Genomic DNA, 24317 nt, shown 5'->3' on the forward strand with positions numbered 1-24317 from the left:
AGTTTGAAACATTTTCTCAAAACTACATTGCAGAACATATAATAGCTGCTGTCTACATTTCTAAATATTGAGGAAAAATGCAGCCTGATATACTTCTATTATATGATTTAAAACACACTTAGTCCCTTTAAGAATTGAAGAGCTTCCACTACCCATGATGCTTGTAATGACAGTTGCCTCAGGGAGTCAGTACTTTTTGAAGTAGAATAGTGGAGACTAAGATTAAGTTTCAGATTTTTTTGTTTATTCCAGATGCCCAAGAGAAAATGCAGGATCTATGACTTCAGTGTAAAGGCAGGCAATGCATAACCAGGACTGCAGTAAGTAACCATTACTCCAGTATTTGTCGGGGAATGATTCAAGCATGTGAATCTTTCATAGATTCACATGCTTGAATCATTCCCCGTCGTCGTGATGGGAGCCCCACAGTACCATGAGAAAGCAGTGCAATGATAAAGATAGACTAGAAAGACCCCAAGCCCTCAGTTTAGTAACTTATCCTAGACGTTTTTAAAGAAAGAAGAGACTAAACATAAGTTCAAACCAATTAGGTTGCCACACCATCTAGAACATTCCTCTGAGAAGCTCCAGTCCCTCAGGTTTTCTACTGTACGTCGTGTGAGGGAGTATCCTTTTACCTCTGCTCAGTTCTACCTCTTCCAGTGCTATCTGAGAGTATTTTTACTCATATTTTATATATATATATATTTAAACACACACACACACACACACACACACACTCACTCACTCACTCACTCACTCACTCTGTATTTATTGCCTTACCCATCTCATAAAGCCAAGGATTGTAAGGTATGTTGTACCTTTTCATCCAAATTCCTAAAAGCCTGAGGGGAAGTTGCTCCTGTGGCTCCAGAAGCTTAAAACTAAAAAGGACCCTGTTTCTGATGATTATAGTGAAGATTCTTCATCTTCCTCAAGAAATCTTACAAAAGGAGAGAGAGTGACAGTTCAGGATCTCATTCTCCTCATGAGCCTCCTAAACAACCTTCAAAAAATATCCTCCATGGGTCTTATAAGGAGAGGAGTCCATCAGCACAGGAGGAGCATTTTTTCAGAACAACAGTTCAAGGGACATAAGGACCAAACGTTCTCTTCAAGAAAGCCTGAAAAATCCAGGTCTGGGCCATCTACACCTCTGCCTCGAATCCTCCACAAGTTAAAAAAAACGTAGTTAGTAACGTCACCCGAGAGATTTTCGACAAGTTCACCATTGTCCACAATAGCTATGTAGGCTGTATGATTTCAAAAAGCCACTTTCTGAGACACTGACTAGCAGTAATAGTCCTAAAGCTGAGCGTCAGAGCGCTTTGGGTCCAGTTTGTCACCCCGCTATAACCTAACAGTACTTGTACCAGTGTGTGTCATGCAGCAGGCTATAAGACTAGTCTAAAAATCACATATGTCACAAAATTGTTTACTCTAAAATATTCCAGCTATTACATGTCGAGCCACCGCTAGTAACCCGCGCTACCAGTTTGAATGGCATTGTTAGTACTGTTTGATCATTCCCAGGGAGCTCCTATGCCTGAACCAGCCTAGGTGTCTGTTGCTTTGCTAGAGAATATGCTTGTGTCCTCAAAGTGCTTGCTTCTGCCCACTGGATACCACACCCTCCTAGCTGTCCAGGCTGCAGCTGCCGAGGATGCACGTGGTTTGCAGGCTCCTTGTGAACTTGCCTTGCCACCTGAGACCCTGACTAGGTTCATAGACTTGTCCTGGTTGCGCTGTAGGGTGGCTCTTTATCTCTCCCATGTGAGCACCAAAATTAAATATGCCTGCTATGATCTCCCAGCCACACCCCCTCTTTGCACCTGGCTGTTCCCCTGGCTGGGAATAACCCCTGCAATCATGCTCTACGCCACCCCCACTCCTGACTGTGCACCACTGAATGCTGCCGGTGGCTGTGCTGGGGAGCCGTGCCCGACTGCTGCTGTCCTCCTTTTTTCGGCCTCATGGGAGCCATAATGAATGCACCGCATGCTGCAGCACTACTAGAATAAATAAGTCGCACACTCTACTAAAATTAAAATCATTTGATTGTGTTATTATGACTGACATGTAGTGGCTGGTTAACTTAGAGTGTTCGTTCTGTCCTTCTTCTGCCCCCAGGCTGAGGCAGCGTGTCTGTACTGGTGACAACCAGCCCTTAGCCTCTCACTGTGGTCTCTTGACTGCATGTCGCCTCATGACCGCTGGCCCAGGCTGCTCAGAAATAATTTGCCGGTGGGCGGCATAACCATTTAGCTCCTGGTCCCGCCCCACAGGACGAGCAGGCCGGCTGGGCAGGACAGGTCGGAGTGAGGTAAGAACAGCAGTGTGCTGCAGGGCTGAGCACCATGAATCCGCAGCCGCCCCCAAACCAGTAAGTAAGACCGAATAGCCGGGCCAGTCCGCAGCAGAGTGAGTCCTCACAAAATGTAATCTCTGGAAGCAGGTTGTGACATCTGGTTCTCCTGCAGCGCTACAGCCAGTCTGAGACTGTGCCACTCACTGAACCTGGGCCGGCTATGACATCACTCAGGCTGTCTATTGACTCCGAGCCCTGCTGCGCGTCCCATGGGAATAAAAAAAGATACATTGTAGCAGCACTGGCTGCCACTCTGGTAAAAGGGCGCCCAAGCCTACGGGAGCAGCCTGCTCGAACACTGACTCGCACTACCACACACTGTTTGCAGCGTGCTTTCTGTGACTGCTCTGAGACTATGCATTATGCTTGACACTGCATTTCAGTGCGGCGATGCGGAGCACCACACTGAAATGCGTTAGTCTAACGCCTGATGCGTGGTACTTGGCAGGACTGCCTCAGGCATGACCGCTGTCTTATTCTAGTGGACTAAAAAAAAACTTTCATTAGGTCTGACCTTCCTATCCTAGGCTTGTCGGTTGGTTATCACCACAGATGCTTCCTTAGAGGATTGGGGAACTCATCTGCAGGATCTGATAGTCAGCAGCAAATGGGAACCCTGTTAGCTACTTCTACAGATCAATCTGCTCAAACTCAAGGCAGTACATCTAGCCTTGCAAGCCTTTCTTCCCAGAATACAAAATGTGGCTGTGCTCATCTGCACTGACAATACCATGACCATGCACTACATTAACAAACATGGGGGCCAAGATCTCACCTGTTATCCCGAGAAGCACAAAAGATTTGGTTTGGTGTATCTGTCACCAAGTGCATCTGAGAGTAGAACATGTCCCTGGGAAGCAGACACTCTGAGCAGAATCAGAACATCTTGAATGGGAGATGAATCAGGAAGTCCTGGAGAACATATTTCACCAATGGAATGACACTGATCCTGAGCTCCCTCTCGTTTCCCTCAGACACTTTAACTTCAAAATGTCACCAATATTCTACACTATACAAGAGATGCCACCCATTAAAATGACAGATCTCTAGCCTTGTAGCGACTGTCGCAAAGAAATGTCTGTCACCGGTCAGTGATATCTGGGAGCTGCACATAAATGCATGCTTCATAAATGTTAGCAGAACGTGTCCAAGACTTGTGGTGTAGGAATCTGAAAGCATTAATGAAAATAAACAGACAAGAGAGAAAATATGCCGAATGTAGATCATCTTGGGACAGTGGGGAAAAACAAGATTAAGCATGAAGATGATCCAACTAAATCTCTAGCAGGAGAACTTTGTACATTGAAAGACCACTTCCTAATTGACCTTTTTCATGTTTTGTTTTGAGTGGTTGGTTAATGCATGTTGTAGCAAGTTCTAATTTGGTTGCTACATTGTATTAGCATCTACAAATTGTTATTAATAAAAACAAAAATTTGGATTGGGGCCCACTCTTGTTAAGGTGTCTGCAACTAGTCATAGATAGGAACCACCATTTATGATAGGGGAAGGCACTAGTAAGGGATAATGTCCCATCGTTTTGAAGGCGTGTGCTTTTACCTGCCATTGCTCGCTCATTGCAAGTAGACCTGCGCATTGTTGTTTGTAAGCTGCACTGTTTGGCGTTTTGAAAGCGTGTGCATTTACTTGCCATTACTCGATCATTTCAAGTAGACCGGTGCATTATCTGTGAGATCCCCCGGCGCCCTGCTCTGCCCTCCCCTCCATTTTGAGCTTCTTGTTGTTGTTGTTGTGCTCCGTCCCTTGAGCCCGCCACGCCCCCCAGCTGAGCCGCCCTCCCACTAGCATTATAACGCGCCCTCTGACCACGCAGCGCTGTGATTCTCTCGTCGCTTCCTCCTCGAGAGATCGCTCCCCTGCCTGCGCTCTGTGTGATAAGTGGTATCGTTATTTCTAAGCTGCACTGTTTGGCGTTTTGAAGGCGTGTGCTTTTACCTGCCATTGCTCGCTCATTGCAAGTAGACCTGCGCATTGTTGTTTGTAAGCTGCACTGTTTGGCGTTTTGAAAGCGTGTGCATTTACTTGCCATTACTCGATCATTTCAAGTAGACCGGTGCATTATCTGTGAGATCCCCCGGCGCCCTGCTCTGCCCTCCCCTCCATTTTGAGCTTCTTGTTGTTGTTGTTGTGCTCCGTCCCTTGAGCCCGCCACGCCCCCCAGCTGAGCCGCCCTCGCCCCTCCCCCTCCACCTTCCATATATGACAGGAGTTCCCGCGCGCAGCGTCCACGCGCAGCGTCCGCGCCCAACCCGCGCCGAAGGTGCGCCAAAGGTAAGCCCGTCTACGCCCGTCCGCGCCTGGACCGCGCCCAGCGCCAGACCCCCTGCCCCTCGCGCTGCCCAGCCCTCCCGCATTACCTACGATGCCGCCACTCTCCTAGCCCTTAACCCCGGTCGCGCCCCCAACTGCGTCCAAGCCGCTCCTGGTCACACCCATGGACCTTTCTCTTGCTACTCCTGCAAATTCAGCGGCACCGACAACATCTCCGCTACGACCACAGCACAGATCCCCGACCCCAATCACCTTCAATGCATCCTTCTCAACACCCGATCAGTCCACAGACATGCCATTGACCTTTGGAATCTACTAGACACCATTTCTCCGGACATCGCCTTCCTGACGGAAACATGGATGAATGCTTCCTCCGCACCTGACATCACCATTGCCATCCCTGAAGACTATAAGATCACTCGCAAAGACCGTACCAGCCACACAGGAGGAGGAATCGCTATCGTCCATAAGAAATCAATCCGCATCTCAACCAGCTCTGACGCCAACCTCGCCAACTCCGAACACCTCCACTTCCAGATCCACATCGACCCCAAAACCACACTCAGAGGCACCCTCCTCTACAGACCACCAGGACCCCGCGCAAAATTCAGTGAAGACATCACGGACTTCATCACCCCACACGCGCTCCCCTCCAAAGACTACATCCTTTTGGGAGACCTCAACTTTCACCTTGAAAAGAGCTACGACCGCAACACCACCACCCTCTTGGACAACCTCGACAACCTCGGACTTAAACAACTAGTCACTTCCCCCACCCACATCGCAGGTCACACACTCGACCCCATCTTCACCTCCAGCAATCATGTCTCTTTCAGCCACACTACGGATCTCCTCTGGACTGACCACAGCTGCGTTCACTTCACCTACAACAAACCAAAACCCAACATCCACCTCCAACCTACCCTGCAAAGAAACTGGAACAAAATCACCACGAACCAAATCTCCGCATCGCTCCTTCGAAACTCCCCAGCCCTCTCTTCTAACGCTAACGAAGCCGCCGCCAACCTCACCCTATGGTTATCCAACACCGCCGACACCTTAGCTCCACTGAAAAAACGTCAAAGTAAACCTGGCAGCAAGAAGGCCTCATGGTTCAACGATGATCTCAAGAAGTCCAAGAAACTCTGCCGTTCCCTTGAAAAGGCCTGGAAAAAAGACCCAACCACCAGCACCAAGGACGCCTTCAAAAGCGCCACCCGCACTCACCACCAACTGATCCGAAAAGCCAAGAAAACAGCATTCAAGGATCGACTTGACAACAACGCTCACAACAGCAAGGAACTTTTCAACATCGTCAAGGAATTTTCCAATCCCTCGGCCAACTCCAACGACATCACCCCCTCTCAAACCCTCTGCGACTCCCTAGCCTCTTTTTTCCACAACAAGATTGCAGACATCCACAACAGCTTTGACAACCAACCCGGAAACCAAACCACCCTACCATCTGCTGACCATCTTCCCCCCGTGAACACCCTTAACGCCTGGAACCCAATCTCCACTGAGGACACCATCCGCCTGATGAATTCCATCCACTCAGGATCCCCCACAGACCCATGCCCTCACCACATCTTCAACAAAGCAGACTCCGTCATAGCACCGCACCTCCGAGACGTCATCAACTGCTCCTTCAACTCCGCTACCTTCCCAGAAGACTGGAAACACGCTGAACTCACCGCCCTTCTGAAAAAACCAACAGCGGACCCCACCGAACTCAAAAATTACCGCCCCATCTCGCTTCTTCCATTCCCGGCCAAAGTCATCGAGAAAGCCGTCAACAACCAGCTCGCCGCCTTCCTCGAAGCCAACAAATCCCTCGACCCCTCACAATCTGGCTTCCGAGCAAAACACAGCACTGAGACCGCCCTCATCGCAGCAACAGACGACATTCGAACTCTACTGGACAATGGAGACACAGTCGCCCTCATCCTCCTCGACCTCTCTGCAGCATTCGATACAGTCTGCCACAGCACCCTTCTACAACGCCTCAATAACATCGGAATTCAAGGAAAAGCACTTGAATGGATCACCTCGTTCCTCACCGGAAGAACCCAGAGAGTCCGCCTTCCTCCATTCAAGTCCGAGGCCTCTGAAGTCATCTGCGGCGTACCTCAAGGATCCTCACTCAGTCCCACCCTCTTCAACGTATACATGAGCCCCCTCGCGGCCATCGCACGCCAACACAACCTCAACATCATCTCTTACGCGGACGACACTCAACTGATCCTTTCTCTCACCAATGACCCCAGCACCGCCAAAACTAACCTACACGAAGGAATGAAAGAAGTTGCCGAATGGATGAAACAAAGCCGTCTGAAACTGAACTCAGACAAAACAGAAGTCCTCATCTTAGGTACATCCCCCTCTGCTTGGGACGACTCCTGGTGGCCGGAAGCTCTCGGAAAAGCACCCATCCCGACAGACCACGCACGGAACCTTGGCGTCATCCTGGATTCTTCACTCTCAATGAACAGACAAGTCAGCGCCGTATCCTCTTCCTGCTTCAACATTCTTCGCATGCTCAGAAAAACATTTCGCTGGATCCCCTCCGAAACAAGGAAAACAGTCACCCACGCTCTGGTCACGAGCCGACTGGACTACGGAAACACCCTCTACGCAGGTACCACCGCTAAACTCCAGAAGAAACTCCAACGAATCCAAAACGCCTCAGCCAGGCTCATATTAGACATCCCACGCAACGAACACATCTCTGGTCACCTTAAAGACCTCCACTGGCTACCCGTCAATAAGAGAATCACTTTCCGACTGCTTACCCACGCACACAAATCACTCTACGACATCGGACCAGATTGCCTCAACTCTCGACTGTCCTTCTACACCCCCTCCCGCCAACTACGTTCTTCCAGCCAAGCCCTCGCCACTGTACCTCGCATCAACAAGACCACCATGGGAGGCAGATCCTTTTCATACCTGGCTGCTAAAACATGGAACTCACTCCCCGCTTACCTTCGCCTCACCCAGAACCACCTAGCGTTCAGAAAGCAGCTTAAAACGTGGATATTCGACAAATAATCCTCCTCCCCTTCCTAAGCGCCTTGAAACCCTCTGGGTATGTAGTGCGCTATACAAATTTTTTTGACTTGACTTGACTTGACTAAGTGTTCCAGTCCTTCCAATGGAGGACCCAAGTGCCATCCGAGTGTGTGGGAATCTGCCCAGTAGACTGGCTGCTGAAGTGTGCTGCATCTGAGTAGCTGGAGTAAGATTTTGGGCTGTACGGATCAGGGCTTAAAAATCCACCCTAGTGATGAATGAGCATGCACCCTTAGTTGGAGTATATCTTACATCTGATAGACACTTCTAGCTGCAGATTTCTTACCTTTGAATTTTCCAAGCCGTCAGTCTGGATCCGGAAACATTTGCTCGAACAATAACCCATGTGTGCACCGTTGGGTGTCTCCATTTGGCTCCACGTGACCTCGTCGTCCGCGTTGGTTATGACAACGCGGTCACCTATGTAGGCGCCACCCAGACGCGCATGCGTCAGTTCTTTTCTTTGCATTGTGTGCGACAATGTCTTCGAAGAAGACAGGGTTTATATGTGCGGTGCCTGTCACCGCATGATGTTGATTACTGACCCCACCTCATCTGTCTCTGATGTCTCGAGTGCAACTTGAAGTTGTGCTTGGACTGTCAGGCCATGGCTCTGAGTCCTTGTGAGATCAGGCTATGAAGCTCCTTGCGGCCGGGCAGTCAACACCATCCAGTGAGACTCGGTGGAGGTACCAGTTGAAGAAGAGGAGGTCACAGAACCGCTCCTGGAGCCCCAAGTCCTCTCTGTTTCACTCAAGGTCATCAGGACACTCTGGGAAGAAGAAAATGAAGAAGAAGATGTCCAAGTGGACTTCATTTTCGCCTTGACTGTCGTTCATTGACAAATGAAGGTAGGAGCTCCGACGCTCTAGACACGGATCCGGATCCAGGGTCGACTTCGCGTCTCCCTCCCTTTACGGTAGCTGGACCCACCCCTCTGGTGAGACCTCTGGCTTGCGTGGTCGGAAGGGGCCCCATCTGATTCTATGCCGTCAGCTCCGGCCACGGTGCCGGTGGGACCTCAGGGATCCTATCCCAGATCCAGGACGATACCGGTCGTGCCATCGTGACCTTCCCTGGGGTCGGACCTGAAATCAGTGCCTTCTGTGTGGCCGGCACCCATAGTGGTGTCAGACCCATTCTTATCCTCGACGACACGGAGTCGGAACGGTGTTGCTTGATGCCGATTCTGACACCGATTGAACACTGTGGTTCTATGTTGGCACCTGAACATTTTAATGATGTTTTAGGCTCGGGAGAGGATTGGGAGGGGTCTATGAACCCTTTAGAACACCAGGATGTTTCTGTAGAGCAGATGGACTGGTATGGGGAACTTGGAGAAGCCAGTAGACTGAACACTTCCCCAGATACTGCCATGCTCTCTCCACCAACTGGGGCTAAGGAGGAGGGGGCATATTATGCCATGGTGGTCAAGAGAGCAGCTGCAGTCCTTGAACTGGAGTTATTCTATGTGCAGGTCAGACCTAATCCCCCAACCGAAGTGCTTCAGCCTGGGGCTTTCATCTCTGAACCACTTTTTCGCTTCAATGAAGCACTTACTGATGTCCTTCTGGGCATGTGGTCCAAGCCTAGCACAGGGGCTCCTGTGAATAGGACAATTGCATGCCGCCATCTCCGGGCGACCCAAAGTTCCTCACCCAACACCCCACCCCTGAAAGGTTGGTGGTGCAAGCATCTACCTCCTAGGGTGCGTTCCCTTCCGCCACTCCGGATAGGGAATCCAAGAGGCTAGAATCACTTGGAAAGAAGATGTTTTCTTCCTCCAGCCTGGCATTGCGGTCAGTGAATATAGTATGCTTATTGGGCAATTTCTCCCACTCCCTTTGGGAGACAGTTGCGCACGTTCTGCCACAAGTCCCGGAGGAGGCCCAGGCTGTGCTCTCTCAGGGGGTTAAGGACGGTGGAGATGCAGCAAGATTCACCACAAGGTTGTGGCCTTTACATGACTGGTTTGATGGGCAGAGTGATTTAATCGACAGTGGCCTTGTAAAGCCACGCCTGGCTTAGAACAACTTTTTTCTCTGGCGATATCCAGTCAAACTTGATGGACATACTGTTTAATGGATCCCTTCTTTTTGGGAAGAAGGCAGACTCTCGGCCCTAGTGTGTTTCAAGGTCTATCGAGCTACGGCCAGATCCTTGGGCCTCTCTTCAACTCCTCACGGCCAGTCTAGCTTTCATCCCTGTTTCATGGCAATGAAAGGGGCTTCCAGCCACGTTAGCCCTATCCCAGCCACTGTCCTGTGCAGACTTCCCAAGTTGTGCAGGGACATAGACGTGGTTCATTCCGATAAAGGAATGGAAGCCAGAAGTCGTTTGCATCCTGCCCTCGGCAGCCAAAGCCTTCAAGCACTCCTAGGCTGACTCTGCAAGTCCACACCACTCCAGTTGGCGGGAGAATCCATCATCATCTCTCCCACAGGTCCAAAACATCGGACAAGTGGGTCATGCAGATCCTTCAGGGGGCTATTTTCTGCCTTTCCTTTCTTTTCCTCTTCCCATTCTGCCAAATCAAGAACTACTGACAGAGGATCATTTAAAATTGCTCCAAGGGAAAGTTACAGCTCTCCTGGCCAAGGACGCTATAGAGAGGGTCCCAGATTTAGAAGTAGGCAGTGGCTGTTATTCCAGCTACTTTATGCTTCTGAAAAAGAACACAGGTTTGTGGCCCATTTTAGCTCTTCGGACCCTCAATCTCTTACTCAAGAAGGATAAGTTCAAGATGCTTACTTTAGTTCAGGTGTTATTGCCCTAGACCAAGAAGACTGGTTGGTAGAGTTGGAGCTGCAGGATGCTTATTTTCACATCCCCATCCTGCCGGGCCACAGGTGTTACCTGCGGTTCAAGGTAGGCCACAAGCACTTTTGCCGTGCTCCCCTTCGGCCTTATCTGTGCCCCTCGGGTGTTCACCAAGGTGATGACGGTGGTCGCAGCTAATCTGCACAGGTTAGGGGTGTTAGTCTTTCCCTACCTCGACGACTGGCTGATGAAGGCATCCTCGCCCCAGGCTGTTGTCTCCCACCTTCAGACTGCGGTGAACCTCTTGCATTCGGTGGGGTTCTCTATAAATGTGCCGAAGTGACACCTGACTCTTTCTCAGACGTAGCTTTTCATCAGGGTTGTTCTGGACACAGTGCAGCGAGTCCAGGATATTCAGGTTATGATTTCGATGTTTCAGCCTCTGTCCTGGATTTCGGTGAGTCTGACTCTGAGGCTGTTGGGCCTCATGGCCTCCTGCATCCTGTTGGTAAAACATGCCAGGTGGAGTATGCAGGCTCTGCAGTGGGACATGAAGTTTCAGTGGCCACAGCATCGGGGAAATCTCACCTCCATGGTCCGGATCTCAAAAAGAACTGCAAGAGATCTACAGTGGTGGTTGACAAACCGCGATTGGGTCAGCGGCAGACCTCTCTCCCTTCCCCAACCAGATCTCACAGTTGTGACAGATGTGTCACTTCTGGGATGGGGCAGCCATCACCGAGAGGTGGAGATCAGGGGACACTGGTCTCCAGCGGAGTCTGGGTTCCACATCAATTTGTTGCAGCTTTAAGAGATTTTGTTGACATTGGAGGCATTTCTTCCCTCTGTCAAGGGGAAGCTAGTATTGATGTTCACGGACAACACTACCCCCAGGTGGTACTGCAAAAAAAAGGGTGGGCTGGGGACATGGACCCTTTGTCGGTGGGCCCTGCATCTCTGGCCATGGCTGGAACAGCAGGCCATAAGCCTAGTGATTCAACACCTGGCAGGTTCTCTGGATGCCATGGTGGACAAACTCCGCTGTTGATGCATAGCGGATCACAAATTGCATCTCCAGTCAGAGGTGGCGCAAGGTCTTTTTCAGTGCTGGGGAGATTCTTGGTTAGATCTGTTTGCCTCCAACTAGAACTTGCAGTTTCAACAATAATGCGTGCTGGAGTTTCCGAATAGGCGTACAGCAGGCCTGAGCTTCGTCACGAGTGGAGCTCAGGCCTGCTGTACGCCTTTCCGCCCATACCACTCCTGCCCAGGGGTCTGACGAAGATCAGGAACAGCTGGGCCCAAGTCATTCTTGTGACTCCAGACTGGGCGAGGAGAGCCTGGTATCCAGAGCTTCTCCAAATGAGTATCGATTCTCCGATCAGGTTGCCCCTTCTGTCGCAGCAGCAGGGGAGAGTTTTCCACCCGAACCTGTCAACTCTGTACCTCCATGCGTGGAGATTGAGCTGCAGCAGTTGATGGCTTTTGACCTACTTCCCGAAATATGCAACGTTATTTTAGCGGCCAGGCGGCCCTACACTAAGACAATATACAAACCTGTCATTGGCAGATATTTGTATTGTACAGTACAGAAAGGTCTATTGACCCGCTTTCTGCTGGTCTTTCTACTGTTCTTCTTTTTTTATTCTTACCCTTGTCCAGCCTGGGCTCTACGTTGGGTACTCTCAAGGGTTATCTTTCTGCTCTATCCGCTTTTGTGTGGCTGCCAGACCAACCCTCCTTCTTTAGGTCTCGAAATTGTAAATAGGTTTTTGAAGGGGCTGGTGCATTACTTTCCACTCACGCCCTTTGTTATTCCGCAGTGGGACCTTACCTTGGTCCTCACTTTTCTTATGTGTGCTTCTTTTGAGCCTCTGCACAGTTGTTCCCATCCGGCTGCTTACAATCAAGACAGCCTTTCTTGTGGTGATAACATCTGCCCAGAGGGTAAGTGAGTTGCAGGCGCTATCCTATAAGCCTCCCTACATGATGTCCTGTCCAGATAAAGTGGTGCTGCGCACCCATGCTTCATTCTTGCGAAAGGTGGTGACCCCATCTGGGTCAGTCTATCACACTGCGCACCTTCTTTGTTCCCTGCATCCCTCTAAGGAAGAGGAGCTTCTCCACCGCCTGAATCCAAAAAAAGTGTTGTGTTCTACCTTGCAGGAGGGGTGTTATTAATCGACTTCAGCAATTCCCTTGCCCGATCCTGCTTGGCCTGCTTGCCCTTTGTTCTTGCCGCCATAGCTGCGTGATAACTGCCTGGCAATTACTATTTTAATAGGCACCACAGCTATCTCGCACCGGAATTGCTAATACTGCCTGTAGCGTCTCTAGAAGTACCTTATAAATGCCCAGGAGGAGAAGCGGTCAAGGGTGGTATGTGTCGCCTAAAGATATCACTTGGCTGAAATGTACAAAGGTTTTCCTGCTCCCCCTAGGGCAGAGTGATGTTCTTCAAGTGCCTGAAGATGTGTTTTTTTGGCGTGGGTGGATAGGCGGATGGAAAGTCCCAGTGCCTTCTGGACGCTAAGATCCCCCCGCTCGGCGGCCCCTTGGTGAATGTGTAGGCGGCGGCGGGGGGGGGGGACCAGTCGAACACCAGAGGTGCACCGGATCGGCAGTGAAATAACAAAGTTCACGACAGGACACGTGCGCTCACAGCACGAGGACCAGGCAGCGGGGTGACGCAATTAAATGAGGGCTCCACAGTTAACGGTGAGTTAAGGCAAGGAAAGGGCTCCGCAGAAATGAGTAAGACTGCAGCATGTATTCAAGGTATGTGGCTCATGGCATGCTGCTGCAGGATGGGAAAAGCAGGGCGCGGGCAGATGAGAAAGCAGGTGAGGAGGGAATTTGCAAATGAAGACAGATAAAGCGGGGCAGAGGCAGAGCCCCGATACCTCCTCATCTACCAAGCTGTAGGACGTCGTCCCGTCGTCTCGTCCTCCTGTCGTCCCGTAATTCCGGAATCCTGCAGTTCGTTCTGGAACACGGCAGCTTGAAGTTTTCCGTAGTGAAGAGCGGAGAAAGTACAGCCGTTAATCAGCCATTAGTCAGCAGCGAAGAGGAGCACCAGCGTCTCGGCCGGCGTTACCTTCGTGGGCGGGGCCTCTGCACAACAGGAAGCACAACGGCGGCGTGCGTGGGTCACTTCAGCCGTCCATGCTTTGTGTTCTACCTTGAGCGCACAATGAAGTTCCGGGTGGACAACCAACTCTTTGTGGGGTACTTGGGAGCTAAGAAGGGGCAGGCAGTGTAGAAAAGGACCATTTCTCACTGGGTCAGTCTCTGCATTAAGATCTGCTATGCCCTGGTTAAGAATCAGCACCCTGAGGGATTAAGGGCCTATTCCACCAGAGGAAAGGCTGCGACTACGGACTTTATCTAAATACAAAAAGTGGCAACCCAGTAACCCTAGGACCTGGGCCGGACAATTAATAAACAATTAAGTGGTCCCTGTGACTATGGCCTTTGCTTGGAGTGTCCCAGTCCTGGACATCTGTCAGGCAGCAACGTGTGCATCTCTGCACACATTTGCCAAGCACTACTGCCTGGACAGTCCGGTCCGCAGGGACAGGCATTTTGCTCGTTCAGTCCTACAGGACTTCGTAGTGTGAGGAATTGGTCTGCAACCCACTGCCGGGAGAGTATGGCTTGGGTATTAAATTTAAAGGTAAGGAATCTGCAACTAGAAGTCTCTATCAGATGAACAAGTTACTTACCTTCAGTTATGCATTATCTGGTATAGACTCTATCTAGCTGCAGATTCCCCACAGGCCCACCCATGCCTCCCCGCTTTACAGACTGGTTTTGTTAGGACTAGGGTTACTCCCCTTTTCAGGGGCCTAGTTTTGCACACGTTTTCATTAGTTACCTCGTCACTCTGCGTTTCTGGCGAGGAAACAATAAAAAGTACTGATGTCCGCGTTACTGGGTTGCGCCTAGATAGGTGACCTCCAACGTCATAACCAACGCTAACAACACCGACTATGTCACGCGGAGCCCAATGGAGCCACACGACGGCACACGCAAGGGGCATTGCCCAAGCAAAAGTTTCCGGATCCAACCAAATTCAAAGGTAATGAATCTGCAACTAGATAGTCTTCACCAGATAATGCGTTACCGAAGGTAAGTAACTTGTTCTTTATTTCAAAACCTGTGATTTTTCCATTACACGTGGCTGATAGAGAAAAATATATTTAATGGTCTTTCCATGAACATCCGTCCTGTTCCCACCACCTCCCCTTCTATATATCACAAGTCATCTCTAGTAATTCTATAAGAGTTGCAAAAGATTCTACTTCTGGGAGCTAATGAGCTGGTGCTAGATTAAGAGAAATACCTGGACTCTACTGAAAGTTCTTCATTGTGCCCCGTTTGACCTGGAGCATTTAGATTACCCTAAACCTGTGCCTTCTGAACAAATTTGCCTTTTTGCATGTTTCACATTGTAACTCTGGCATAGATTCTGGAGGTGCTGCTCGTAAGGAATTGACTGGCATCTATGTTTCTTCAGGATGCATATTTTTACAATCCTTTCTATAAAAAACATTGGTCGTACCTCAGGTTTGCCTCACCATTGTGACAGTGCGTGGTTTAAGGTGTTAATATCACACGTCCTGCCCAAGACCACTGGTGCTTGTACTAAGGCAGTGCTCACCCAGTCACTAGGTGCCAATAGAGGTGGATATTGCTCCAGAGTGGTTTCAAGATAAGACCTCCATCTGATAGAAAGTGCTGTATGAAGAATGCATAGGCATCATCTAAGTTGAACTCTCACTGGACTTCAAACATCGACAGAAAGGGTCACTCATGTATTGCCTATAATTCTGACTGGCACAACCTGTTCACCCTGACTCTGCATTGCCCAAAAGCATTGTCGTGATATTAGACTTCTGTGTCTAAGAAATGTTTACTCATATCTCTTTAAACAAGGACTAATAGCAACACAGGCAAACTGGTGGTTCTCATTCTAGTGTTGCTGAATGATAGCTCAGAAAGGTTCAGAATGGGGGCTTTTTTGAAGCAGGTGATCTTCTTCTGTAGTCTATGAAATTAAAAGGGAAAGACTGTTGTGCAGAGTGTGTAATGACTGACCTAGGAGATTTTAAGATTATACCTCAAACCCTGGAATGTTATGGGAAAATTGGTTCCTACGCTTGGTGCAAATTCAGCTCTGGTACAAAAATCAGGACTCTTCCTAACAGGATCATTTATCTGTGAAAGGAGGAGGATGGTAAGATGTAATCTAAACGGTGCCATCACTTCCCTAGATTGTAACCTCTTATTCAAAACTCCTGCCTTTGCCTAACAAAAGGTTTCTTGAGAGAAGAATGCAATTCTAAGATGAATATTACCTCTCTGACCTAACAGAGCAAATGAAGATGCAAAAAAAGTTTGCAAGATTAGTTTGCTACTTTTGTGAAGTGCAGGTACAATTTTGTGAGGTGTAAAGGTCAGGGAGAATCAATTTGATCTGCTGCACATCACAGAGATCCAGTTTGGCTGGTCCACAGTGAAAGACCGCCATTAGGTTCTTGGCAGAGCAGGAGTTGTGGACATGGTGTGAAATATCCGATGCTGCACTCTTCAGGGGAGTTAGCTCTTCTAGTCTCCGCTAAGTTAATACTCGCTCATTTGATCCTCCTATCCAAAAAGTAGGAAGGGTGTGAGGTTACACATTCAGCCCTGTCAGTGGCAAACACAAACGTGTTCTCTGAAAACCTGCTCCTATGGCCCTGGCTCTACAAATCGAATAATAAATGATGCAGCTGTTAGCTAAATATCGGAGATAAATGGATAAGAATACTCTTGTAAAACTCTAGACTGACACTTGTCAAGATAACCAGTATCTTTCCTTGAAAACATTACACTGAAACATTGTTGGAGCCTTGACATCTTTTGAAAATGTCTGATCACATTGTGGTTGAAGAAATCAGCAGAAAAGGTGAAAAGCCATGGAAATCATTGATTATTTCCTTCCTGTATTTGTTCAGCAAGGACCAAACCAAATTCGGTTTGACACACTTAGATTAATTTTGACGAAAGCGGTCTGCTTGTATAGAGTAATCGGTAATTTACTGTATTACATTAACAGTGTCGGTCCCTCAAGGTCTGGGAGTGGACGTCCTCTGATAGACTAGTACTCGGAGATCAGGTGTAATTTTACTTACAATAGACAAGATACTGCGCTGCTAGAAGCTTGACGAGGTGTGGTTCCATCATCGTTCCCAGGCTCTGTACCTTCATACACAAGGCTGTGATTTGAAGTTGGTGGAATTTAGCCTTAGGTTGATCAGCTCTAGCAACATTAACAACATTTCTTTCTGCCGCTCTATACAGGTACAGGATTTAAATAAAAGTTGTTTATTGGATATAACTCTTAAGGCGTACTGCATGGTTTTTAGGTATTTAGGGATTATCTGTCCAATTTCTTCAGGGCTTTTGATCCCAGCTTTCGTCACATGGACTATGTCACAGGGCCAGTGTAATCTTTGCCTTCCCTTCTGCTAAGAGTGTGGGTACTGTACCTTTACTCTTTGTTTGATTATGGTACTGGTAAAAACATATACACCTTCTATTCTTTTCAGTATCCATATTGAATGGCTGCATCTGCCGCCACCTAGAATTGTAAGGAAAAATGTTAGCATTATCACAGCATGCTACTCATAGTTCCTTCACAATCATTATGATGTTTGATCCTCTTTTATAGCAGATGGGACACCGGTCTCTTCTTGCTTCTTTTTTCTTATGGGATTGGTGGGATATTTTTGAGTTCTGAAGCTTTTTCTGGACTTGTCTTTGTGGCCGCACAATCTACCCATGATCTGATGTCCGCCATTGCATTAAAGGCACTCCAGAGTCTCCCTTCTTTTTTCCAATTCCTTCACTAGGTTTCTCTGCCGTGCCTGAAGTCTGATCAACTTTTACTCGCATCATAATGTGTGCCCAGTGAGGGAGTGTTGGCTGTTACAGATTAAACCACTTGACAGGTCTTTGACTTGGGCTGTAAAATATTGGGGAATCACATGATTCTGCCCCTGGCCTCCTGTAGTGTCACACTTTGGCCTGACTCTTGAGTGACTTATTTCCAAAGACTCATGAGTGGCTTAGCTCCAGAAATTGCCTATTCCTTTTCCCTATGGCCGTGACTCCTTTCATCTTCATCTATGAATGAGAGTAGAAACCAATGAAACACTAATAAACTGTTGTTTGTTGCCTCTTTGGTTCCTGCAACGTTAGTCCTATTGAGTGATCCCCTTCGACACCGACTCCAGTCCCCACAAAGTGAGATGAGAAACTGGTGTTTGACAAAGCAGAATTCTTGAAAAACATTTTTAAGGTTTATTATTTTTTAAAATCCATTTGCATTCAAACACCAGGCTTAAGGTTCGAATGGTCTTTTAAGAAGGTGTGTCCTGTTTGATCAATATTTCTAATGAACTTAAACAAGACTGTTTTAGCAGCAGTTTCATTTAAAATCCTTTTCTAATTCCAAGACCTGTTCTTTCTGCATTTCATTCATTCTATGATGGCTTTTTAATTGCCCTAAAGATACTGGGGGCCATGAGTTCCTGTAGACGTTTGCTCCAACCTATTCACCCTAATCCTGGTGATTCCGAGGTCCCTTTCCATTTGGTTCCTGATGATTTGGATCCCAGTGGGTTGCTGATCCCATCTTTGATAAAGCCCACTAACTGCAGCCAAGGCGCACAGAAACCGTGAACAGTGTGTGCAGCCCACGGACTTCAGCTATGGATGCAGGAGGTCCAAGTAAGGCACAGCCTTCTGATTTCAGGTGTGTAGACATTAGTCATGAGCACTGCTGTAAGCATTGTGTGTGCAGCCCGCTCATTTTAACCACAGTGACAGACTGCATGAATAGGCATTCACTGTTTAAATAGAGCTGCAATGAAGGATAAAATGTTGCACACTGTAGCTACGATAGCATATTACACACCAGCTGTAGCCTTGGAGCAGATGTTATGAGTTGTACGATGCACACTGACCGCTGTTGTGGAGTACACTTCCTGGGTATTATCCATCCCACTGTTACCATAGATTGAAATCCATGGATAGTGTGCAGTTTGTTACCTGCAAAATATGGTGAAAGTAGAGTAGCAGGTAACTACAGACTCTGTCCGTGGCATATTGAAGGTGATGTATAACGTGAGATGCATATTGCAGACTGACTGCAGCTGCAGCAATCATGGATGCCGTGGGAAGCATGCAACACCCTTACTTCCATGGGGCATAACTCTAATGTAGTATACAACTCATTAATTAAGTTCCTTCTTATTCACAGTCAATTGCCAGCAGAGTCCCATTCGCCATCGCTCAGCGACAGTAGGGGGATTGAAGGATCGAGAGGACAGCATCCCTCAGAGTTCTGCATCCAACCATCATGCTGTGGCCACCGCCTTGCAACGACTGGTGGAGAAGCAGGCAAACCGGCAGTACTCCGCCTCCAGTCACCTGGGCCTTCTCACTCAGCAGGTTTGTATTTCCAGCTGCTCATTGCGTGTCCTGGGAATTACCTTGGTCAGTATAGCTGTGGTTATCTAGCGAGAGGAAGGATTTTGTGTTGGCAAAGAGCATTGGGCAGTAGTGATGTTTTGGCAGACCACTTATCAAGAGAGCGGGAGCCTCTCTTGAGTGGAGTATCGGTAGAGACTTTGGTGTGAACAGAGCTTTGGAGATCTCTTGTGGTCAGAAAAAGCTTGGCAGAGCATATATTGGAGCGCTCCCACAGACAGAGAGCAGGGCGATGAAGTTTGCGGAAAGAGCAGAGTAGACAGGATGTCTTTTGTGGGTAGAACACGTGAGGGTGGGGACTCTGTCGAATGACATATTGAATTACTGCTCTTTTGACAGAATATTATAGGAGGAAAATATGTGCGGGTGAAGCTCAGAGGAGAGCAAAGGGATTCTTTATTTCTAAATTTTATGGACTAACAATATGCACTGAAATGCCTTATTTGCTCAGTAGTTGTGCTAATTGACAATAACATTGTAGAGAATTAGTGCGAAACAGGTGATGATTATATTTAGGTAATGAGATATAGTTACTTTAGTATAAATAGTTGATCGTACTGGATAAAATGTTGTTCTATCAGCTCTGCTGGCTAAAGGTTGTTCTCACAGCTGATCTCAAACTACTCAGCAATGCACAAAGAAAGGAACAAAGGATGTTAACATCCCGTATGCTGATATCCTCACTTAACATATTTGATCCTCTTGCTCTGACCAAACCATCTTGCATATTCTTGCCCATATTCCTCCTGCTCTTTTTCCCGTCAATGCTACCACTCTAATTAAAGGGAAGCACTCGCTTGATTCCCTCCAACCGTATTGCATACCTCTGCAGCAAACTACATCATTAAATTGATACGTGTTTTTATTCACACTATCCCCTTCATGGTTTGTCCCCTATTTGCGGTACAAAAGGGGGTGGTAATGGACGGAGCATCTGAACAAATCAAACACTCACACCCAGTCAAAAGATCTGGGTTTAATCCATCACCGTTCTTTAGCCCACTCTGCCACCCCAGTTCAGACATGGCTATATGCAAATCAGTCTGACCCTGTGCCTCATGGGAACAGTCCAGCCCGAACTGCCAAGCCATGCCTTCCCTGGACCTGAAACAAGCTTCCGAGGACCGGTTTCTGGCATTCCAGCCGTCTTCAGCCCAGCTTGCTTGAATCCAGTGGCAAAGTGAGCAAGGGACTCACGTCTGAGCATACCCTGCCACACTTATGGCGGCCAAAAGCGGTACAAAAGGGGGTGGTAGTGGACGGAGCTTCTGAACCAATCAAACACTCACACCCAGTCAAAAGATCTGGGTTTAATCCATCACCGTTCTTTAGCCCACTCTGCCACCCCAGTTCAGACATGGCTATATGCAAATCAGTATGACCCTGTGCCTCATGGGAACAGTCCAGCCCGATCTGCCAAGCCATGCCTTCCCTGGACCTGAAACAAGCTTCCGAGGACCGGTTTCTGGCATTCCAGCCGTCTTCAGCCCAGCTTGCTTCCCCTATTTGCCCATAGCAATATCCCTGTATTTTATCTGATATTTGGGCTTTGAAAACCAACATACAAGAATGCCTTCAGCAAAAACGTCAAATATAAGATCAACAAAAATCTGTAGGCATGCATACAAACCATGGGTGTAATATCATTTCCAATGCTTAAGACTTTAATTTTTCTAACCCATAATGACTGCACAAAGAATAAATCTACTCTTTCCGCCTTGCACATCTGTCATATGCACATCCTATTTCAGTTCTAAAATTACTACCCAAAAAGATACTTACCTCACTACGAACAGAGCTTGTACTAGTAATCAGTTCTGCAAACCTGTCCTGTACTCTGTTTCATTCAGTCCACAAACAATGAACCCTCTTCTGTCCATCATAAAGTTCTTCTTGGTCTAATATAGCAATGTTACGACTGTTTTTATACAGCTCATACTTGGCATGCGTTATATTCTCAGTGGTAATGCTTCTACAAGCAAAGCAACCTTCTGACTACTACACTATATCCCAGCTTAACTTTTTCTCCAAAATACTGGAATTACATTTCTTCCACCACATTACCTTACATCTTCCCCTTTATGACCTGATTAATTTTCCTCCAGTCAACAAACACCACTCTGTCATTTAACCATTACAAACACCTCTCATCATTCCTCATATAACTTGATTTATCTATCACACTTGATTCTCTGGATTGTCCCACTGTCCTTTCCTTCCTTAGTAACCTGTGCATTACCAGTTTGTCCTAAACTATTTTTCCTTTGATCTCTGATCTCTGTTTCTCAATAGTTTAGAACACCAAGTTATTCTTACCTACTTTCCTACCTGTCTGTTTCCTTCAGAGTGGGCCTTTAACCCTCTTCATTTTTCTCTCTTTACCATCTCACTCACCAACACAAAGTGTCCTAATTTGGGTTTCTTTATCATCTAATCAAAGATGACACAAACATGTCCTGCTCATTTCCTGTTAAGTCCCTCTTTGTGCATGGAATTTTTTCTCACTACCATGGCAAATGCAACATTATAGTAGGCGCTAAATATAAGAAAGATCTTACCATTTATTTCTTTCCACATAGCCAAAGCACTGGTCAACTCTCTGGTTTTTGGTAAGTTATGTAAGTTATGTCACCAGACTAGTTTACTAGTGGTCCTAAATTAGAATTAGTATTAATTCTCCCCATTTCACAAGGTCTTCAACCTCACTACTAGAGCCTTGTACAATGTCCGAAGCATACTTCTAGCTCATCCTGTTGCACCACCCCAGCTCACCCTCTCCCAGAAATCAGACATTTTACTAGTTGTTAATCAGAATTAAAGTCTATACTTTTTTGACTCCTTCACACACCATACTTCCACTTTCAGATTAAAATTGGTCCATCTAAACATTTAGTCTCACCCAAACCACCCTGCACTGGATTTAGGTTTCACTACTTTTATTATCTTGGTCCCCTTCACTGGAACTTACTTCTTAGCCTCTTAGCACATACCTCAACTATTACTCTGGTAGCAGTGGCTCGTATTAACAGCACCTCCCCAAACAAAGCGACTTTGTATGTTTGCTAGAAGATGTATGAAGTAAACGGGTCCTACAACAGACTACACCTTCACTACCCAAAAATGTAATAGGAATCTGAAAGAGACACGTTAGTGATAGATTCCTTACCTTAGAATATCCCCAGGCGTCAGACTGGATCCGGAAATTTTTGCGTAGCAGTACCCTTGCACGTCGGTAGGCGTCATCTGCGGCTCCGCGTCCGTCGTCGGCGTCCTGGGCGTCGTGATGACGTCGTCAGAGTACTTAGACACCGCTTCCGCGTGCTGACGTCAGTTCTTCATTTTTCCGCGCCAGCTAGCGCAGATCTGGGAATAGTTGTACCCAAGTCACTTTTTGGCTAACCTTTTGAGATCCTTTTTGACTCCGACGGTGCCGGTAGGGATGCCCGGGTTCAAGCCCTGCGCTGGCTGCAACCGACTGATGTCGGTTACCGACCCCCATCGCCGGTGCCTGCACTGTTTGGGCCTGGACCACGACGACAAGTCCTACTCCGACTGCCGGGCCCTGACGTCTAAGGCTAGACGGGAGAGGTCCCATAAGCGACTCGAGCTTCGGCAGTCTGCCTCGCGCCGCTCAAAGTCCCGGTCCGAAAGGAGGTCGAGCGACCAGTCGCGGGGCTGGAGCCCCCACAGTTCCGGGAGTCGTCATCGGTCTTCGGGCTCGAAGTCCTCAGGTAAGAGGCACAAGAAGTCGAAGAGGCACAATCGCTCTTCTGACTCCCCCCGACGCTCGCGCGGGTTCTGGAGCCGTAGGTGTCGCAGCTTGCCCCACACCGCCGGTCCCTGGGCAGGACGTGAAACCGGGGGAGGTTGCTGACTTTCTCATGTCCATGAGGTCACTCGCTCCTCTGTCGGGTTCCGCGGCGCCTTCGGGCCAAGCGGTTCCGACTGGGTCCCCACGCGGGCCGGGTGCTTCGGCACCGGCGCCGTCCGGGTCTTCGGCCTCGGCGACTTCGATCCCGACGCCGCAGGGCCCTACTGGGTCCGGATCCGGGTCGTCGCCGGTCGACTTAACGACCTCGCCGACGTCGTCCCTGGTCATGTCCTCGTTTCGGGTCCGGCGCCGGAGCGGCGCCCCTCAGTGCCGCTCTCGATGCCGCTGGGAGATTTTTATTTCAATGACCTGGCCCCATCTTTTGAGCCTGAGTACCAGGCTGTGGGTGATGAGGAGGATTGGGAGGGGTCTGAGGACCCTCTGGCACTGGAGTGTCAGTCTTCTGTGGACTGGACAGGAGAGCTTGGGGAGGCCAGTGGGCTGTACACTTCGCCCGACACTGGCTTTGTCTCCCCTCCTAGCGTGGCTACGGAGGAGGGGGCTGCTTATAGCGTGGTGCTGATGAGGGCGACCAAGGCCCTGGGCCTTGAGCTCCCCGTCACGGCCGTGAGGACTAACCTCCTCACTGAGGTCCTTAAACCGCAGTCAAGCTCGGCCGAACCTCTGCTGCTGTTTAATGAGGCCTTGTCAGACGTTCTTTTGGGCACTTGGTCCAGGCCCGCCACAGGACAGCCTGTGGATAGGAACATGGCCAGACGCCACCGCCCGGCTCCGGGTGACCCTTGCTTTCTGTCTACCCATCCCACCCCTGAGAGCCTGGTTATCCAGGCCTCCAATTCCCAAACCGCATTCCTGTCGGCTCCCCCCAACCGGGAATCTAAGAGGTACGAGAATTACAGGAAGAAGATATTCTCCTCCCTAAGTTTGGGATTGCGGTCCGTTAATACCGCGTGCCTCTTGGGCCGCTACACCCACTCTTTGTGGGACACGGTCGCGGACGTGCTGCCACACTGCCCGTTGGAGGTACGGGCTAGACTCGGCCAAGCCCTGGTGGAAGGCCGGGATGCAGCACGGTATTCTATCCAGTGTGGGCTGGACACTACCGACTCTCTGGGCAGAGCGATGTCAACGACGGTGGCGATTCGCCGTCACGCCTGATTGAGGTCCGCCAATTTCTCGGCCGATGTCCAAAACACACTTATGGACATGCCGTTCGATGGCCGTCGCCTCTTTGGCGACAAGGCAGACCATGTGCTTGAGCGCTTTAAGGACTCCAGGGCTACGGCCAAGTCCTTGGGCCTCTCGGCCCCGCGCCAGCAAATGGCTGCCTTTCGCTCCTTTCGTGGCCAAGGAAGGGGTGCCCCCACACGTGCCGCCAGCCACGCACCGCAGCCTAATATCCAACGTGGTGGCGGACGTGGAAACCGCTGTGGCGGTGGTCGGGGTCCACGGCGA

At 48.9% G+C, this 24317-nt stretch overlaps 1 protein-coding gene across 5 annotated transcripts in view; it reads left to right on the forward strand.

Moving 5' to 3' along the window:
- The window catches only part of TTLL5 (tubulin tyrosine ligase like 5), a 1386223-nt gene that overhangs the window by 761664 nt on the left and 600242 nt on the right, over positions 1-24317 (forward strand). For all 5 annotated transcript variants that reach the window (XM_086937525.1, XM_086937527.1, XM_086937530.1 and 2 more), the window contains one exon: positions 18801-18991. In XM_086937525.1, the coding sequence (XP_086793651.1) occupies positions 18801-18991 (191 nt within the window). The remainder of the gene's footprint in view (positions 1-18800; positions 18992-24317) is intronic.

Source organism: Lissotriton vulgaris, chromosome 9 (genome assembly GCF_964263255.1).
Source record: "Lissotriton vulgaris chromosome 9, aLisVul1.2, whole genome shotgun sequence".
Lineage (NCBI taxonomy): Eukaryota > Metazoa > Chordata > Amphibia > Caudata > Salamandridae > Lissotriton > Lissotriton vulgaris.